Genomic DNA, 17,335 nt, shown 5'->3' with positions numbered 1-17,335 from the left:
ATTAGATATGCTTCAATCCAAGTAAACGCAGAGGTCTTCCTTAAGGAGAAAAAGGCTGGCAGAAATGATGTTCTAAGAAGGAAGAGAAAATACATCTAGGTTTTGCAGAAGGGGGATGCTCTGTTTGTGGGAAATATAAAGTAGTGATGAAGTAAGACATTCTTGTGCAACCCAGTTTATGAATTTCCGCATATAGAATAGCACGCCTTGCTTATTAGCCCACCAACAGATTAAGCTGAGTACATTTTAATTTATTGGGAAAAAAGAAAAAGAAATTCTAACAGAGTTATTTTATTACAATGAGTGCCTTACTACAAACACTATGGTCATTTTTTTAAAGCTTTTGGAAAAGCCAGGTCATCAAGAGACTGGGATAGGTGCTCTGTGAGATTGAGGCCTGCCTGATCCACCTAGTAAGTTCCAGGACAGCTCGGGCTACACAGAGAGACCCTATTTAAAAAGCAAAAAACAGAAAGAAAAACAAATGCTCTCATTTAAAATTCTGGGAACGGTAAATGAGCACTCCTAAATTGTAAGCCATGTTCTAAGAATATGCAGTTTCCCTTTCTGTCCAACTCTGAGTGCTATCCGCCCACCCAGAGACCGTTTTCATTCATCCCATAAATATTTATTAAGAACCCATCCCATATGAGGCCAGATAGTGTTGTAGCAAGAGACCTCGGCTCTGCCCCCAGGAGCTCACAGGCTTACACACAGAGCAAGCAACAAGTATACACAAGGATTTCAAACTATGCTAGCAATCTTACAGAACAAGATAAGGCACTGAACGGCTGCTCCCAGACTTCTGAACCAATCAGCTCAAGATAAAATTTTAGGGAAAAAAAAAAAAAAAAGAAAAACCAACACCACAAAGACTCAGCCACATCCCACACACTCCCGACATGCTTATGCCAAAATGTCCGGGGCAAGCTCACAGCACAGTCATTCTTCTCTCATTTATCTGCATAGAGTTGGTGAATCTTTTTCCAGTCAATCCCCTATATCCTAAAATTTGTGCCCTGCCTACTATTTACTTTGTTGCATTTAAATTCTACTTACTCTGCTCTGCAAAGACTATCCCACCAGATCTAGTTCATGTGTAGTCCATGAACCTGACCTAATTTTCTAAAGACTTCATTTCACATATTATCTCGATTTTTACAAAATTTTCTCTCTCTTCTCTTCTTCCTTTTTCTCCTTCTTTCCTTCTTTCTTTCTTTCTTTCTTTTTTGAGACAGGATCTCACAATGTGGTCTGGCTATCCTGGAACTCACTATGTAGACCAGGCTGGCCTCAAAACTCACAGACATCCCCTGCCTCTGCCTCCAAGTGTGGGGATCAAATGTGTGCGCCAGCCACCACACCTGGCAATTTTCAGTTGAATTTTACAAAATGTACGATGGCTATCCAAAACTAAATACCTCCTATGAACTAATTATTTTTTACATAATTTTTTAAAATGACTTCCACATACACCCCTACAGGGTACTGTTAGCCCTGCTTTGGCACACTGTTTTTCCACATACACCCCTACCCCATAACCACACCCATACCCCCATACCCCCACCCCCACTAGTTAGTATAAAGCTAGATCCAGGCCTGCTGACAGTTGGCAAGCTATTCTTCCACAAATCTTAACTAGCACAGAACTCTCACTTCCAGTGTACATGCAATAGAATTACTCAGCATGCAACATAGTAACATTATGCTAATGCAGCTAAGCTTAAATAATCACAGTCTAGCAAGGAATCCAGGGTGCAATAAAACCTCCCTCCGGTGAACAAGTCAAACAAGATGTGAAGTAACTTCAGGTAAGTAACAAGATTGCAGTAGGGGGCTAGACACCACAGTACTTTGCTAAGATGAAGAACCCTGCATCATAAAGTAACCTCCATGGCCCGATATATGCAGATTTCGCCCAAAGAGAAAAAACTTGAAGTGGGCATCTGGAAAGCCAGTGGGTCAGGCAGAGCTCTGTCCTGTTCTAACTGGAGGTGGTTCTCCTGCAGTTTCCTGCAGTGGCAGCGTCCAGTCACCTACTCTAGATGGATAGTCTAGAACAGACACTAAGTACACACTCTGGTGTATCTTCTTCATCAACATTACTATCATGTAAAAAACCATCCGGGGCAGCTTCCTAAGCCGGTAGGGATGTCACCTGGAGTCTCAACTGGAGTTTGCTTCAAACTCTTCTGCAATAACGACCTAAGTGGTTTACACTGTGGTTTATCAAAACATACAGCTACCGACCTCCGGAAGCAACCAGGAAGTGCTTCCACCACAAGTGCAGATTGTAAGCTAAACTGATATCCATTCCCAGACTAAATTCTCTTTTAGGGGCTGCCCCTCCCACCTCTTGTAAAGCAAACTCCACTACACTAGACACACACACAAAATGCTCCCCAGGCTAGACTATGGAATTGCTTAAGAAGCATGTCACTTTGGGCTTAGGGACTGCAGGCTTCCCATTCAGTGCCCTACTGGCTTTTTTAACACGTATATGATTAATGCTGGTACTCAGGAAAGAAAGCTACTCTGACCTTGAGAGTGTGCACTAAATAAATTACCTCAGAGCGAAAGTGATGAGATCTCAGAGCAGCATCTGGGGAGAAAAGAGGGAAAACGAGACTTCGTTAACTCCTTGTTCGCGGCCTAAAGAGTTACTGATCACTTACCTGGATTCGTGAAAGCACATTCTAGGTGTTTCTCCAATTCCGTGGGCATATTGGGGCGGGGCGGAGAGAGTATTGGACCATCTGTCTCTAAGGTGATTTCTCTGCAAGAAGTTCCAGCAAAGTTGGGAGGGGGGAGCCCATATCATCACGCCTTACTTTTTTATTCCTAAGCTCCAGCAAAGGCTGGGTAAAGATAAGAGTACCTCAGCCCAGGACTCCCCTACAATTACCTACTGGGCTCTAGCAAACTGACCCTACGAATCGGAGCCTGATCCTTCCTTCCAGGACCTCCGAATCTCCGTGGTTATCCAAACCTGGTGACTAAGAGGATGGAGGTGAGGCCAAAGGGCCAGGGCACGTTAAATAAATAAATGCACTTAGCTTGAGGAGTGGGCACTGAGTGGGCAGAAGAAGCAGAGGAGGCTTGAACCTCGCTTCTGCCCAGAAGAACCCAGCGGCGGCGTGTCTTACCTCTGCTTCTGGAACGACCCGAAAAGACCGATTTCATCGGATGTCTCCCTTTCTGGAGCTTGCGGTGCCAGCAGCAGAAGAAGACGATGGTGGCGACGGTGCCCAGCAGGAGCAACAAGAGGAAGAGAGCACATTGGATGCTGTAGGGTCTCAGCAAAACAAGGAAAGCGGCGGCGATCATGATGCGGGCGAGGCGGGGGGCCGTGCGGCGCGGGGCTAAGGCTGCAGAGCGCGCGGGGCGCGGGGCGCGGGACGCGGGGCGGGCGCGGCGGACACGGGCGAGCGCGGCTCAGCGCGTCAAGCCCGGCGCTCGCGGCCCCGCGCGCGGCCCAATGGCTGCACACCCCGCGCCGGCCCCGGAACGACTGATGGAGAGCAGCGGGCAGCTCTCGCCATGACTCAGCACGCGGCGCGGCGGCGAGAGCCGCGCCCCTCCCTCCGCAGGCGCCCCAGCCCGCGCGCAGCTCTCGGGCTCAGCCCCGCCCGGGACGCAGCCGGCTGGGAGCATCATCTGGTGGCCGCCCGGGGCCTCGGCGTCCTGAAGCCGGCGCACGTGGGGCGGGACGGGGCGCGGCGAGCCGGCAGGGGGCTCGGTGGGTGACGTCACGGGCTGCGGCGGCGGCGGCGGCGCGGGTGCGGACGCGCGCGCATGGCTGGGGCCGGGACCGAGCGGCGCGCGCCCTCCAGCAGGTCGGTTCGGTGCGCGCGCGGCCCGCCAGGCCACGCGCCGGGCGGCGGTGCGCGGGGACCCCCGGGTTTCGCCTGTGTAAGCCTCCGCGGACCTTCTGCTGGAGGCCGACGTCAGGGGGCGCCAAGGAGCCGGGGGGAACCCGGACTCCCGCCTCCCTGAGCCAGCCCGGAGGCTGGGGCTCGGAGGATGCAGCAGGGTGAGCTATTTGGTTTGGGGGCGGGGGTAGTCCCTGCGCATGGAGGCGCGAGCACCTGGAAGGGCCATCTCCAAGCTGGTCCAATCTTAGGAAAGGCACGCCGCGGTCTGCAGGCTTGCACCCTACCACCCCCAAACTTGGTGATGATTCTCAGCCCAGACGTGAGCTCTGCCACGGTCAAAGAACCCTGATTCATTTATTGGCTTTGTAGGGAGAGGTGATTTTAGATGTAAGGATCTGACATGATGAAAGATGAAGGAAGTTGGTGATTGATTGGCCTGTAGATACGGCAAGAGAAATTTTTAGGCACTGTCACACAACGGTGATCGGTCACAATCGGGTACACACCCTTTGCGGTTTTCCAGCTTCCCTTACATTCCGTTACAATCCGCAAAGACTGTATTGTAGTTGTGGGCTGGACACTTGACAGTGATCGCTGGTCCGGTGCCAACGAAGAAGGCAAGTCGTGAGCGCTGCGGTGTGCTCTTTTGCGGAGGGCCTCTGCCACCTGGCGAGAAAGCCAAAGCTGCAGTGGCCGCCTGCAGCGTGTTGCGGCCTTAGCGGGCCAGTGCAGTGCTCTGTCTGCCCTGCTTGCCCCTAAGGCATACTGGCTTTCCCTCTGAGAGTTGGGTGATTTGTTTTCTTTCATTGAATTGTATTTTTTAATTAATTATATGACAAATGAAATATTACATTTGTGCAATTTCTAGTAACTGGCTTGAAACTAAATAATTCGTAAAATTCCAAAAGTCAATTGAAGAATCGATAGGAATGCGTGTATTGTTGTCTAACTATATGAAACCAACTGTTCAGTTCTGCAAAAATGTGTAGCCATTAGTGACTGATAGGTAGGTGATGTATTATCAAGTGTGAGCATTAAAAGAAATGCAGAAAGATGTCGCTTAGCCCTGATGCCAGATTCCTAAGTACGGAAAGCACAGGAAAATGTGCTCTTATTTGCATGTTGGCCTCCTAAAACAAATGCAGATTGCTATTATATGCCACTCATTCTGTTGTTTGAGGCTGAGGATGGAAGGGACCTTGCTTGCCGACACTGAGGAAGGTGAGACTCTTGACTGTCAGACTGCGGGGAGCACTGGGTGCCAAACAGGCTTCACGGGTCCCTGGCAGTCAGCAGAGCTGTCTGGAACTTCGGCATCCTGGGCTCAGAGCTGAAGGGCTCCTGACACTGCAGCCCACTGCAGTAAGAAACTATATTCCTATCTGCTGTGCAGCGGGTGGGGGGTTGAAGAGAATCCCGAGATCTTGCAAAGTGTGGTACACCCGGAAAGGAAGAGTCCACCACGCTGAGCAGGACACGGGAGGGTTATTTTATACTGGACCAGAGTAACCTTCTGCAAACTGTGGGTAGTGCTAGCCGATGCAGTTTCGGAAGGTCATCCTTACGTTTCTCACCGACTAGAGCTTGGCAGTGAGCTGAAATGGCACAAATATCTCTGAACAGAAATAGGTCTGAGGCTGTAAACACAGCAAAGTAATCAATTTACCCCAAACTCTGTGCTTTTAACAGCGAACAGCAAGTAAATAGCGATTCCGATTCTCTGAGCTATTATTTACTGCGATTATTATCATCCTGAGCCTTGCTGCCGCCATTCACAAGTTTCGATTGCACACAAGAATATCATTTATCTCCCCGATAAGGCAAACGTTTAACTGAAACTCAATAGGATTTATACATACATCTTTTTATATGTATTTCTTTCTGTTCTTTGTCTGGGTTGTCGTAAGGATACATACAATAAACAAACCAAGTGCTAGAAAGAATTTAGTCTATGAGTCCATTACTTTCTGATTTGTTGCTAATTTATCATTTCCTTCCCAAATAACGGCATGCTAGTAATTGTTTCTTTCTTTGTGTTTGCATGGTACCCAGTGCATCCTGGAGGTCAATATGTATTAAATTAGCCAATCTATCTTTTGAGGAAGTTAATTTATGCCTTCTCTTCCTGATGGGATTTCATTTAAAAATGAAGAATTGATGTTAAATAAAAGTCATAAATTTAAGATTCAAGGTAAGGGCAGGAAAAAATACAATACATAATACAAATCTCACAATATAAATCTCTCATACCTGTAAATAAAAAATCACAATGGAAAATGTTGTAATTTACTGCCTTTATGACGGAAAATGTTTGCTGTAATCCAAGAGGTTAGGGAGTTAAGGAGAAAACAGAAAGTTTGCAGTGGGGTGGGTAGCAGTGCACCATCACAGAGCCCTTCTTGTGGTTCTCCACCATATTAGATAAACACATGGGTTCGAAAGGAAAATTAAAATGTTAATTGTATTCAGGGTCAAGTCAGATTAAAACATTGCTTAGACTCAAGACCAAAACGGGATACCTTGTCCCTCTATCCCTAACTCAGTGTGCCTGCCTCCCATCACAGATGAAGGAGGATCTCACAGTAGAGCAGGCAAAACCAACCTGTACCAACTCCTGCTCAGAGATCAGAGCCTGGCACTTTCCCGTCTATAAGGTACACACTACGAGCAGAAAGGAGACGGACTCATATATGAGAAGGAAGCTTTAGTAATCTTTCTGCCCGTCACTAACTAGCAGGCTCTGGTGGTTCGTCTTGATTGGCCAACAAGATTATCAGCTTGCTAGAACTGAGAAGTGCCTAAGAGATTAACAAAGCACATCTCTAGATTTGTTGTGATACCATTGTTCAGAGAGGATTAAGTGAGGTGGGTTGGCGGGGAGACTCACCCTGGGTGTGAGCAGCCACATCCCATAGTCTAGAGGACCAGATAGCATAAAAGAGGAAAAAAAATAAAAATAAAAAAAAAGCACAGGCATTCTCTTTCTCTCTCTCTCTCTCTCTCTCTCTCTCTCTCTCTCTCTCTCTCTCTCTGTGTGTGTGTGTGTGTGTATACGTGTGTGTACTAAAACCTTTGAAACCACAAGGCCCAGGCAAATCTTTTCTCCGTGCTCATGCATCACAGTGATGGAACCCCCTCCTAACAAGCAGTCCTTCCTCAGACTTTCCCATTACTAACTCTCCCTCAAAGTTAAGAAGAGTAAATTAATTAAGTTCAGTCGGCCTGGAGAAATTCATCAGTCAATAAGGTGCTTACTTTGCAAGCATGAGTGCCCATGTCAAATGAAACAACATCCCCACCCCACCCCAAAGAACCTGGCATACCTGCATGTCTGTAATCCCAGCATTGGGGAGGTGGATCCCAGAGCTCTTTTAGCCCGACAGCCTAACCTATATATGGAGTTACAGGCATCAAGTGACCCTTTCCCAAAAAAGGAAAGAATTTCACGGTAGTGCAACAGCTCAAGGTGTCCGTGGGCATCCCCACTCATGTGCATGCATGTGTTGTGGACTCTATCAAAAAGCAAGTGGTTTTACTAAAGCAGAGATATCTTGTATATTATTTCGCTAGAGTCAATGGGTGTGGCACAATTTCCTAATTAATAGTTCAGGAAGAAATATCAGGAGGAAGCAAAGTGTCCACCCCAAGCAATGTAGAGAGGGAATAACGGAAGATGACTCAGATTCGGAGCCAGGGTGGAAACCGTGAATTTTGAAGGAATAACAAGGGTAACTGTGTGAAAAGTCCCACCCCCTCAAAAAAAAAAAAAAAAAAAAACCACTGTGTAAATTTGGGTAGAGAAGTCTCAACCAAAAACGGATGTGGGAAGAGTCCTCACAGAGATTGTTAGTGAAGTCATGGACATGGAAGAAGCGAGTAAGAAGAGAAACTCTAGAAAGGGGAACTGGAGCTTGGAGGACAGCTCCGGTTTGTGGACTGGGAAAGAGTCGAAGGCAGGACCGCTGAGTGAGGAGCGAGCATCCCAGCCCCTCACCCCCACCCCCACTCCCCAGCCCGCAAGGCTTGCTGGGAATATGCACAGAGGTTAAAGAGAGAAAGCCCTGGGGGATTGGGAGGGGCAGTTTTTAGGAGTTACTCCAGAGGACTGAGAGATCACAGAAGGGAGAGGCCAAAACACAGAAAATGGGTTACAAAGGGAATAGAAGTTAAAATGGGGGCTCAAAGACACCATCCACACTCTTGTGAGAAATTTAACTGATGGAAACAAATATAAAAGTACTAAAAGTCTGAGTACAGCCTAGTACTCACTGTAAGCCGCTCGTGGCGGTGGGGCCACTCCTCCTGCTTTTCTCTAGACGGAAGTTTCTAGAAACTTGTGTGCCTGACCGTGCTTAGGTTTTTTGTTTGTTGTTTTCTTCCTTTTGCTGTAGTAAATGTACTGTCAAAAGAGACTTTGAGAAAATACAGTTTGTTTCACATTCCAGTTCAGAGTTACAGTTCATCTGGCCAGGGAAGTCACCGCAGCCAGCACTAAAGGAGTCAAGGAGTCAACGAAGTCTCATCCCATCCAGCCAGAAGCACAGACCGTTGGATGCAGGCTCAGCCCTGCTTTTTCCCTTTTACTCACTCTGAGATCCAGCCCACGGAACAGTGAAGGCTTCTCTCCATCCTGCAGAGTTATAAGATGCCTTCTTGTCCTTCCCTCACCCACTGGGTTCCTTCCCAGACCACTGCCACCCTGACTCCTAACATCCAGAATTGAGGAATTACTTTTAAGGAAAGAAATAGCGACTTACCTCCTACCACTGGGAGACAGCTAAGGGCAATAGCAATAGGTTGTATGTTTGGGGAGTCTCTCGGACAACCCTGACCAACAACTCACTATTGATGATGGCACCACACACTCCTGGGACAGGGCTGAGAGGCCCCTGAGTCAAAACTGATTGAATGTTTCCTTCCTGAGGACAAGCTTTCGTGGTACCAGAAGGCCCCATGCAGCTTCCAAAAGAGGAAAACAACCGCCAGCCCTTCCCAGATATGAAACCTCTGAGCCACAACAATGACCAAGAAAGCACCATCACCCCGAAGGCACAATAGTGGCCCACATGCCTCAGCAGTAACCAGCTTAGCAAGAGGAAAATCATGTCTGGTACCTGGTACTGGAAACTTCTCACAGCTAGGAAAGTCATGGATCTTGGGGAAGAATCTACAACTTTACCACTTTACTAAACCAAGGCAATCCCTACCTCCAGTCTAAACGTTTGTCCTTCTACCCACAGATAAGTGTGGTTCTCAGGTCTCCTCAAGGAAATTTCTTTTTGCAACAGACAGAGACTACTACAATAATACATCCAATCAAAATGCCCAGTCTCAGAGCCCAGTCCCAATAGATACATTTACAAAACAGTCCTGCACGTAAGGCTCAAAGGACATCGCAGAAGAGGTGATGAAAAGATTATAAGAGCCAGAGAATCCGGGAGTTTGCTATGATGTTGTGCATTCTAGTAATGTCAGATGCTATATCCATAAAGTCTCACCAACATGACTTTGTAACCTGAGCTGAACAAGGGTAACAACAACAGACATGCCAAAGTGGATGAGGGAAGGCCCCTGCCACCCTACACAGAGACTTACAGGCAACTGAGGAATTCTGAGAGTGGAAGAAATACTCTTCTCCAGGGAAAACATACCTGTTGGATAGCCAATACCAAATGGTCAGCCCTGAAAACATAAGGACAAGTAATATTACACAGACTGAACAGGCTGGAGGAATGGGGGGGCGGGGCGCACACGTGTAAAACAATAATGAGAAAGAAGCTATGAATTTGAATGAGAACAAGGAGGGCTATCTGGGACGGTTTAGTTGGAGGAAAGGGAAGAGGAAATGATGTAATTTTATAATCTCAAAAATAAAATGAAAAGCCGGGCGTGGTGGTGCACGCCTTTAGTCCCGGCACTTGGGAGGCAGAGGCAGGCGGATTTCTGAGTTCGAGGCCAGCCTGGTCTACAGAGTGAGTTACAGGACAGCCGCCAGGGCTATATAGAGAAACCCTGTCTCAAAAAACCAAAATAAATAAATAAGAAAAAGAAAAAGATCTGAGGGCCAGCAAGATGGCTCACAGGTAAAGTGTTTGCCGTGTGACCCGAATTCAGCCCTCAGAATCAGCATAAGGTCAAAGGTGAGCACGCACGTCTCCACAGCCCTTACCTCTGATTCCGTGTACTACCTGCCTTGTGTGCAACTCCAAACATACACACTGTGCACACAAGTGTACACACACACAACAATAACAATAATAAAAATATACCGGGGTTTGGAGAGATGGCTCAGCAGGTAAGAATGCAGACTGCTCTCGCAAGAAGCCAGGTTAAGCTTCTAGCACCCGTATCTGGTGACTCACAACCACCTGTAACCCTGGCTCTAGGGAAGACGAGATGCCTCTGGTTTCCATAGGCACCTGGACTTATGTTCACAGAGAAACACAAATATACCCATAATTTAAAAACAAAATCTTGCTGGGCAGTGGTGGCGCATGCCTTTAATCTCAGCATTCAGGAGGCAGAGGCAGGCAAATTTCTGAGTTCCAGGACAGCCTGGTCTACAGAGTGAGTTCCAGGAACAACCAGGGGAACACAGAGAAACCCTGTCTCGAAAAACAAAAAACAAACAAAACAAAAAACCAAAATCTTTAGAAAAACAAAAGATAATATGGGGATACCTTGGAGTATAGTCAAGACTTATAAATTGCCCACTTGGTAATCATACAAGAAACATACATTCAAATATTGCCTCCTTGAAAACAAACAAAAATGCATAAGAATTACTCTAGCTAGCAGCAAACTGTTCACAAATCCCATTGGACAGGTAGTTTATGTGGTCTTAGATGAAGTGACACATGAGCTTCTAGTGAAAGACAAAGAAGCTATGTCATTTGGAAGAATCTAATTTGGATAGTGTAAGCTTGGCTATCTGGTGATCTCCAGTCACTAAAATCAGATACAATGGCTCACTTTTGATGTGTGAGTTTGGGAAGGAAAACCAGTTGTCACCTTCAGCAATATCAAATGTTATTTTTCACAAATATGCACTCAAAAGAACTTAATACTCATGTTACTATAATAAAAGTATTTGAAATAATATAAAGGCATCATTATAAGAAAAATGCTTCTGATGGAATCACTTCAGATTGTACTTTTAACAGCATTAAGAACCATAATACTACTACAAAGGGAAACTTATGTTTAAGCTTATAAAGTTCAAAGAAAAAAAATGTCCAAGGTTTGGTAGCTTAAAAACATCAGAATACTGGAACTTCGCAGACGACTCTGAGGAAGTAGTTATCATCCACAGGCAACAGGAGCTCATTTGTGTTGTTTCCACGTGGAGCATATGACTGAGTCATGCAGCCAAATACTGAGTCATTTGGCCAGAAAGTTTACTCACAGTTGTAGGAACTGCTTCTGGGAATTCTAAGAGCTTCTTACAAATTGAATCACAGAGCTTTTATGAGTCACAAATCATAGAGTCCGTTATTATTCAGATGATGTAAAATACTCCTTCCATTCCTAAGAGTGTGTGATTTAGGAAGAGAACTTGAAAACTGAAGTGATTTCCCAAGTCCAAGGTGAAATTTGTCATATGATTTCTGGCATCCCAATGTTCTTTTTTTCTTTATTTCCTATTTTTTCTTTATTCTTTCTTTCTGTGGTTTGTTGGCTGGTTGTTGAGACAGGGTCTCATTGTGTAGCCTTAGCTGGACTGGAATGCACTACATAGACTAGGATGGCCTTGAACTCACAGAGATCCACTTGCCTCTGCTTCTCCAGTGCTAGAACTATAGTTATATAACACACACCTAGCTCTGACATTATTAAATTAAAAAAAAGAAAGAAAGAAAAGATAAGATTTTTATAGTTGCATGATAAATTTTACAGTTGAGTAAAATATTGATTAACAGTCACTAATTTAATATCTTCCTGGAAATGAAGCTACAGCCACCTTGCAGAGATGAATCCTATCCTTAAGTCTTTAGAGCTTTTGCATTCTTTTTAAAATTTATTCCCTGCATTAAGTATTTCTATGCTTTTGCATCAAAATCCATTCGTTGCCTGGAAGAAGGGCATCACTTAAAAGAAATACTGTGTACCAAGAAAACTGCATGAGTAACTGGTAATTATGGGAAATTATTGAAATTACTGAAGTAACACATAGTTTCCGAGGTTTTGAAATTACCCTCGTGTAAGAATATCCCAAGACAAAAAAAAAAAAAAAAGCCGGGCCTTTAATCCCAGCACTCGGGAGGCAGAGGCAGGCGGATTTCTGAGTTCGAGGCCAGCCTGGTCTACAAAGTGAGTTCCAGGACAGCCAGGGCTATACAGAGAAACCCTGTCTCAAAAAAAAAAAAACCAAAAAAAAAAAAAAAATATCCCAAGAGTCCTCAGGACAGAAAGAAGTTTTCATTAAAATGTCTGCGTAGTTCCAGATACTTTATGGAGTAGAGGAGGAAAGCAAACAGCCAACTCACTGATGGAGAATCCGGAAGAGTCTGCATTTCAAAGCCTGCAGCCTTGGCAGCCCCTGCTCTCCGGATAGCGCTACTGTAGAAGAGCTCAGCAGCCTACAATCCATAGGAGGTTTCTAGGGAACTGATTTTATATGGGAAAAAAAAACCCCTCAGCTCCACCTACTCAGGATGTTCAGCCTCCACCAGAGACAGAATGCGCTGACTTTGTCCCTTCTGACCTGTGTGTTGAAATGTGATTGCTATCATGTAGCATTGGGTGGTAAAATCTCTGAGTAGAACCCTTGTGGGGGCTTATGTGAGGCCAATTCCCATCTTAAAAGTGGGTTATAATCAGGCAAGGGCAGCTTCTTCCTCCTGTCTCTTTTTTCTACCATGACATGAAGCAGCAAGAGGGCTCTCACCACATGCTGACACTTCTCAGACTCCAGAAATCTGAGTGTGTGTGCATCACACACATACACATCGATCAACTAATAGATGTTTTTGCAAAACACCATGGTGTGTGTGTGTGTGGGGGGGTGTTGGCCAATATATATTTAAATAATTTGAAGTACTGGGAATTGTACCTAGGACCTTGCCAATGCTGGTGAGCTCATTACCACTGAGCTATCGCTATACCCCAAGCCTTTATAGGTCTTCACTGTAAAGAGCCAAGCCTGTTGCAGCATCGTAGAATGTCCTCTGTTGAGATGCTGCTCAGGCATCTTTGTGGACCTCAGCCCTTGCTCTCAAGATACCCTAACAATATGCCTAGACACCAGGCCTCAGTATTTCATCAACATAACCACATCTGGTCACAGACTCTGTCATGAGATTTATTTCATTATGTGATGGTCACACTCTAGCCTTTCAAGTCTAGTATCCTGAGGAACCCTTATTTCTCAGTCTTATAACTTCTGTTTCCTCCAAGTTCCCTTCCGTCCGTCTAATCAGTGAAGAGTGGACAGAGTGTTCACCCCTGCAGTAAATGAAGAGTGGCCACAGCGCTCATGCATCCCTCACAGAAACGGACTTTGACTCATTGTCCCCTAAGGATGTGACTCCTGTAAGCCTGGTAGATGTTTTTGCAAAATCCCATGGCCATCTGTCACGAGATAAGAATCTACCTTGAGAGGATCCTGCAGGGAATCAATTAGTATCTCAGACTTCCTGTTGACCTACAGCCTGGTAAGCTAGTCTCAGTCTCAAGCTGAGGCATCCTACCACTCAGACGCTGGAAGCAGGAGGATTGGAAGTTTCAGGCTGATGTGGTGTGTGAGATGCGATCTCTAGACCTATTTGTCAGGTTCAGTAAATTTGAGGTTGCCTGGAAGGCTCATCTCAGTGCATTTGACAAGCTGTTTCCAAAGAGGTTTAACGGAGAACAAAGGTCTGAACCTGGATCTTAACGACCATGTACTGGGTAAGATAGTCTCAGCTTACCCAGTACATGGTCGAATGAATAAGGAAAATGGAAGTCAGATGAACACCAGCATTCGTCCCCTGCTTTCTGACCTCACTCTCTCTGGACGTGTCTTCCCCACTAGGATGGACTGCATTTTCTCAAACTGAGCCAAAAGAAACCCTTCCTTGTGTCGAATTTTTCAGATACTTTGTTACAGCCGTGAAAAGACTAGTATAAGAGACATGCCTAAAATAAACCCCTTAGGGTTAGTGCTTGGATTGCCAGAGCCAGTAGCATCCTGGAGATTGGCTGGCAGAGGCATGGAACAGCATGTACCAGCCTCCTTCCCTGCTGAATACCTGGCTACCTTGATACAGACAACCTGGCATTTGTGCTCATCATTTATGCTTACGTTGTATCTGCTTTCTGCTTATGCTGCTACTTGATGACTTACGTACATTTACTTAATCTGTTCTCATAGCAACCTGATCTATACATATGCTTATCTTACTCAATTTCCATCACTTGAGTAAGTCTGAACTAGCATACACACACACACACACACACACACACCCGTCCCTCCCCACCATAATACTAAACCAGCTTGGGAGGAACCAGGCTGACCCATTTTAGAAAACAGCTGCTATTTATCCTTCATTAAAAAAAGTAGCACTGATAATTTCCTATTTCCCGGAAGTTGAGTTTCCTGTCATAAGCATCAGAGGCACTGAGATTAACTAGGGTTGCTTCTGGAGGTCCTCTTCTGCCTCCTCTGTTTTACTCCTCCTACATATTTAATCTAACCTGGTAGGAGAAGAATATAGTCCTATTTCCTCCTGTTAATAATTAAAATAGTATAATGTTAATATTACAAGATGTCAACTGAAATGTGGAACTGTTATTATCTTCACTCTACAAATGAAGGACAGGCACAGAGAGGTTACAGCACAGTGGATACCAGACCCTGGGCTGTTGATCTCAGTGGTTTGGTGTTAAGAGATGCTGTTTATAATACTGTGTGGCCCTGCTCTGCCATCAAGTGTGTCTGGATGAGGTTTAGATAAAAAGATTAACACCACCCACACAAGCTTTGACTCTACATGAAGTTTGACTCTCCATGAAGTCTCCATATTAGACCTGGCAGCCTTAGACACTCCAGAGCCCCACGGTTAGGTCATTTCCTTTGGACTGCCCCCTCTGTTGTGCTTCTTGGCTTTTGTGTAGCTTCCTGGGATTAGATATGTCCACTTGTTCTCCCTTGGGTTGATCAGTCAGTCATCTCTAAGGAGGACTAGACCACCAAACCCCACTGAGGCTCAAGTGTCTGCTGCAAACAGCATGGTATTTATATACAACCTACACACATCCTCCCATGGACTTTAAATCAGCTCTAGATTGCTTACGTTGTGTAGCAAATATGATCTTTCCTGTCTTTATTTTCTAAGCATTACAGTATGACAGTCATACTGGTAGCTGTTTCCTTTGGCTTGGCTTGGATGGCTTTTTTGTTTTGTTTTGTTTTGTTTTGTTTTGTCTCATAAATTTTATTCCTAAATAGGGACTAAAGGCCAGAGAAACATCAATCTACAAGTATTCAGTCAAGATGCAAGCTTCCCCCCACCCCCGCACACACACACACACACACACACACACACACACACACTCACACATCTTCTATTGGCGTGCTCAGTTGAGTGAGAAATGTGAGACCTCGTGGATATGCAAAAGCAACTGTGCTCTCCTTTTCCACTTGTCACTCTTGCTGGTTCTGGTTGTGACAAACTGTAGCAGCCTCGCCAGCACTCCTGTCAAAGAGAAGTGTTCCCTCCTGACTGACATTCCCTCCACCTTCACTATTCTGAGGAATGCATTGATAGTAGACTACTCCACTCATAAATATGCATAATATATATGTATATATATATGCATATATACACACATATTGTGTGTGTTGTGTGTACGTCTATTTTTCTTAATGACAGATACACAGGAGGCAGGGAAATAGCTTGTTAAAATGTAAGATGTAGCTGACCCTTTTACTCTATATTTTAATTATAATGTTGTTTCAAAGGTGGCGTGAACATTAGAATAAGAAGAGGAATTTATTGGTAGTGGAAACCCACTTAACATGATGTATTAAGTAATTATCTGAAGTACATGGTTAGACCTAAAATATGAAAGTACAGAAAGCACACAATTAATGGAGACATTGGTCAATGGGAACCAGTTTTTTATTAATATATGTCATCCATACAGGATAGCAATTTCAAAGATACTAGTTTGTCCTTTCATGTTTCAAATGATTATATAAATTAATGTTTGAGTCAAACTACTCCTTGTTTTTATACATCAGCATTGATTCTGGCATCAAAATTATTACATTAGTGAATTAAAAATTGATTTAAAAGTCATTAAAGTTGTAGAATACACTTACTTTAAGCAAGAAACCATAACGGTCATACCTTACTCTGAACTTTCAGGATGAATAAATTGTTCTATATAATAAAAATAAAAATGAAGTAGAGGACCTGGCTTATGAGCATACTGAAATAGAGCTTTTGGTTGAATTTACTCTTCTTAGGCTCAACTCCACATCTATGCTGTTGGTGGACTGAGGGGTCCATCACCTAAGTATTAGAAGGATGAGCAGTAACAAGAATAGCCAAGGATAAAGTCACTACAAAATCTGGCATTTCTTAGAAAATATTTTGAAGACCCTGAAATCACAGAAAACTTTATTCAGGGTTTTCCCAAGTTGCTTGCTCAATCTTTCCAGTGGTTTCACCCCTAGCTTCTGATGCTTCCTTGATAACTGATAGAAGAGGGTACCCTTATGAAGCAGCTACAAACAGCGTCCACTGTTGGCAGCCTCTGCTTCCTATACTATCCCTATCTGCTGTAGAAGTCTCCTTGAATATGTCAAGGTGAAGGTAAACTGGGTACACTGTATCAAGATGAAGGTAAACTGGGTACACTGTATCAAGATGAAGGTAAACTGGATACACTGTATCAAGATGAAGGTAAAACTGGGTACACTGTATAAAGAAGACAAAGGCACTTAGCTCACAAGCCAGGTTATGGCAGAACATGGAAGCCAAAAATGCTAGCTGTATTCAACCCAGCAATGATACTGCAGTAAATGATAGTATTGGCCAAGACTCACTGTTGATACTATTGATAGCAGATGTCCACACAGGGAGGTCTGACGACAGAAGGAATCTAGTGGCTGGCAGTAAATAGACACCCAAGCAGCCAGGAGGTGAAGGATCCCTTCCATGTTAACCAGTTTATTAAAACTAGACCGTTGAGCCAGGCGTGGTGGCGCACGCCTTTAATCCCAGCACTCGGGAGGCAGAGGCAGGTGGATTTCTGAGTTCGAGGCCAGCCTGGTCTACAGAGTGAGTTCCAGGAGAGCCAGGGCTATACAGAGAAACCCTGTCTCGAAAAACCAAAAAAAAAAAAAAAAAAAAAAAAACAGCCAGGGTTAAAGGCAACTCTTTCAGATGTTTCAGACTAAAGACAAAGAAACGTGAGGGGAATATTACTTCACAGGGCTAGTCACTGTGGACATGCCACCAGGCCTGGGCAGA

The 17,335-nt window shown here is 44.8% G+C and overlaps 2 protein-coding genes across 18 annotated transcripts in view; one reads left to right on the top strand and one right to left on the bottom strand.

The window, feature by feature from the left end:
- Dst (dystonin) overlaps nucleotides 1-3,353 on the bottom strand; it is a 396,685-nt gene extending 393,332 nt beyond the window's left edge. For 11 of the 16 annotated variants that reach the window (XM_085836145.1, XM_085836168.1, XM_085836161.1 and 8 more), the window contains exons 1-2: nucleotides 3,147-3,353; nucleotides 2,568-2,602 (exon numbers count right to left, since the gene is read on the bottom strand). In XM_085836145.1, coding sequence (XP_085692271.1) covers nucleotides 2,568-2,602; nucleotides 3,147-3,327 — 216 coding nt within the window. In that variant the 5' untranslated portion in view covers nucleotides 3,328-3,353. The remainder of the gene's footprint in view (nucleotides 1-2,567; nucleotides 2,603-3,146) is intronic. The other 5 variants (XM_085836181.1, XM_085836186.1, XM_085836183.1 and 2 more) reach the window with 3 other exon arrangements.
- Nucleotides 3,354-3,822: 469 nt separating this feature from the next.
- Nucleotides 3,823-17,335, top strand: part of Bend6 (BEN domain containing 6) — a 58,562-nt gene continuing 45,049 nt past the window's right edge. For both annotated transcript variants that reach the window (XM_021172435.3, XM_085836137.1), the window contains exon 1: nucleotides 3,823-4,033. The gene's annotated coding sequence lies outside the window, so the exon portion shown is untranslated. The remainder of the gene's footprint in view (nucleotides 4,034-17,335) is intronic.

This window comes from Mus caroli, unplaced genomic scaffold (assembly GCF_978045245.1).
Source record: "Mus caroli unplaced genomic scaffold, Mus_caroli_1 scaffold_1, whole genome shotgun sequence".
Taxonomy (NCBI): domain Eukaryota; kingdom Metazoa; phylum Chordata; class Mammalia; order Rodentia; family Muridae; genus Mus; species Mus caroli.
The sequence above is the reverse complement of the archived record's forward strand: the minus strand, read 5'-3'. Positions and strand labels throughout refer to the sequence as shown.